Raw genomic sequence first — 1,726 nt, forward strand, 5'->3', positions numbered from 1 at the left:
GAGGAAGTGCGAGTACTGTGAGATAGTGGAGTAATGAACCATCACGATATCTAGTCTATTAAGTGTTACGTCAACTTAGCGGACAGCCGTGGAATTACTAACTGCTGGACCGCTAACTTAACGTATAACACGGCAGCCTAGTATATACAAGGTGTCACAGAGTTTATACGTCAAATTAAACATTTAGTGTATATCGCTGACTGCATAAGATTATTTTACAAACTATTATTTTGCAGTCAATCTACATCGCAGATTCTTAGTCGTCCTTTGTTGCATGTAAAACTATGATAGAACTTTAGTGTAGTCTATTTAGTAAATGTTATACATTTCTATTGTACGATAAAAAGGCAAAAACTAATTAATTTTGCAATAATACAAGGAGAGAATTTTCTCTTAAAATTTACCCTGAAATCATGGTAATTGTGGGACAACATGTACCACCAAGAATTTTATGCGAGCTATTCTGATTAATATCTACCATAATAAAAAATATTAATATCTATTACATTACAATATAAAATATGTTTGATTAATTTTACTAAAGTATATCTAAGAAATATCAATAATTTTTCAAAATTTACCACTCTGCTTGGTAATTTTTATCACGTTGTTCGTAAAATGTCTTTTGTATATTTTAAAAATTCCTTGGTTGCCAAGTTGTCCCAAATTTGTAGTAAAAAAGGTAAAATTCAAAATTCAATTAACAAAAAATTCTCTCCGTGTAGCAAAACCTTTTGCAATAGCAAAGTTCATCAAAACTTTAGCTATTACAGCAAAAAATGTTCGTTGTTCACATAGTAACAAAACCTCTCAGTGTACTTTCATAAATGTACTCGCATATCCTTCTTTATATACGGTTTCCTGTCAAACTGACAGAATAAAAAACACGCTATAGACGATTATTGATCGAACGTGCAAGCGTGCTTCTCAGAAAAAAAAACATTAATATGAAGTTGCCAAACTTCATTCGAAGTTGACGCAGGCGCATATACGAATATACAATTCTTGCAAGCGCACCGTCCACCGCGACAGTATATCGGGAGCCTTCGTAAAGTAACAATGACGAAGTCGAAACATATATCCACAGGTACTAGCTCTATGAGTAACAATGATTATAGTCTTCAACTGAATCGATGGTTCCTAAAACCAATTGGTATATGGTCACAAATAAACGGCTCAAACAAGATACTCGTATTGTTACACATTTTTATTTGCGTGATCGTGATAGCATGTATAATGATACCATGCGCACTATTCGTGTTATTCGAAGAAGCCAACATCAAACTGAAATTGCTTGTCGTTGGTCCGTTGCTTCACAGAGTTATGGGTTCGGTAAATTACTGGGTGCTTTTGAAACGTAGTGGCGACATTCGTAAATTAATACGACATATGGAAGAAGATTGGAAAATCATAAATAAGTTCGAAGAACGCGAAATAATGTTGCAGTACGCCAAGTTCGGTCGTTTCGTCGCCGGGATCTGTGGGGTGATTATGCACGGCGGTATATGGCTGTTTAGCTTAGCCAGGGTGATGAAGACTGTACCTGTCACTGTTGGCAACGAGACCTTTAGAACGCACCCGCTGACGTGTCCGGTTTATAGCAAGATCATCGACACGAGATTTAGCCCTGTGAATGAAATCGCATTGGTTCTGCAGTTTATGTCAACATTTGTAGTGAGTTCATCTACGATCGGTGGTTGCAGCCTGGCTGCCGTCTTCGCAACGC

The 1,726-nt window shown here is 36.6% G+C and overlaps 1 protein-coding gene across 1 annotated transcript; it reads left to right on the forward strand.

The window, feature by feature from the left end:
- Positions 1-1,059: 1,059 nt before the first annotated feature.
- Positions 1,060-1,674, forward strand: LOC112457826 (the record flags this gene model as incomplete). The annotated part of the gene is made up of 1 exon (XM_025021459.1): positions 1,060-1,674. A coding segment is annotated over exon 1 (615 nt), but the record flags the coding sequence as incomplete, so codon positions are not given.
- Positions 1,675-1,726: the final 52 nt, after the last annotated feature.

The sequence above is a fragment of the Temnothorax curvispinosus genome, unplaced genomic scaffold, assembly GCF_003070985.1.
Source record: "Temnothorax curvispinosus isolate PA1 unplaced genomic scaffold, ASM307098v1 QBEX01000027.1, whole genome shotgun sequence".
Taxonomy (NCBI): Eukaryota; Metazoa; Arthropoda; class Insecta; order Hymenoptera; family Formicidae; genus Temnothorax; species Temnothorax curvispinosus.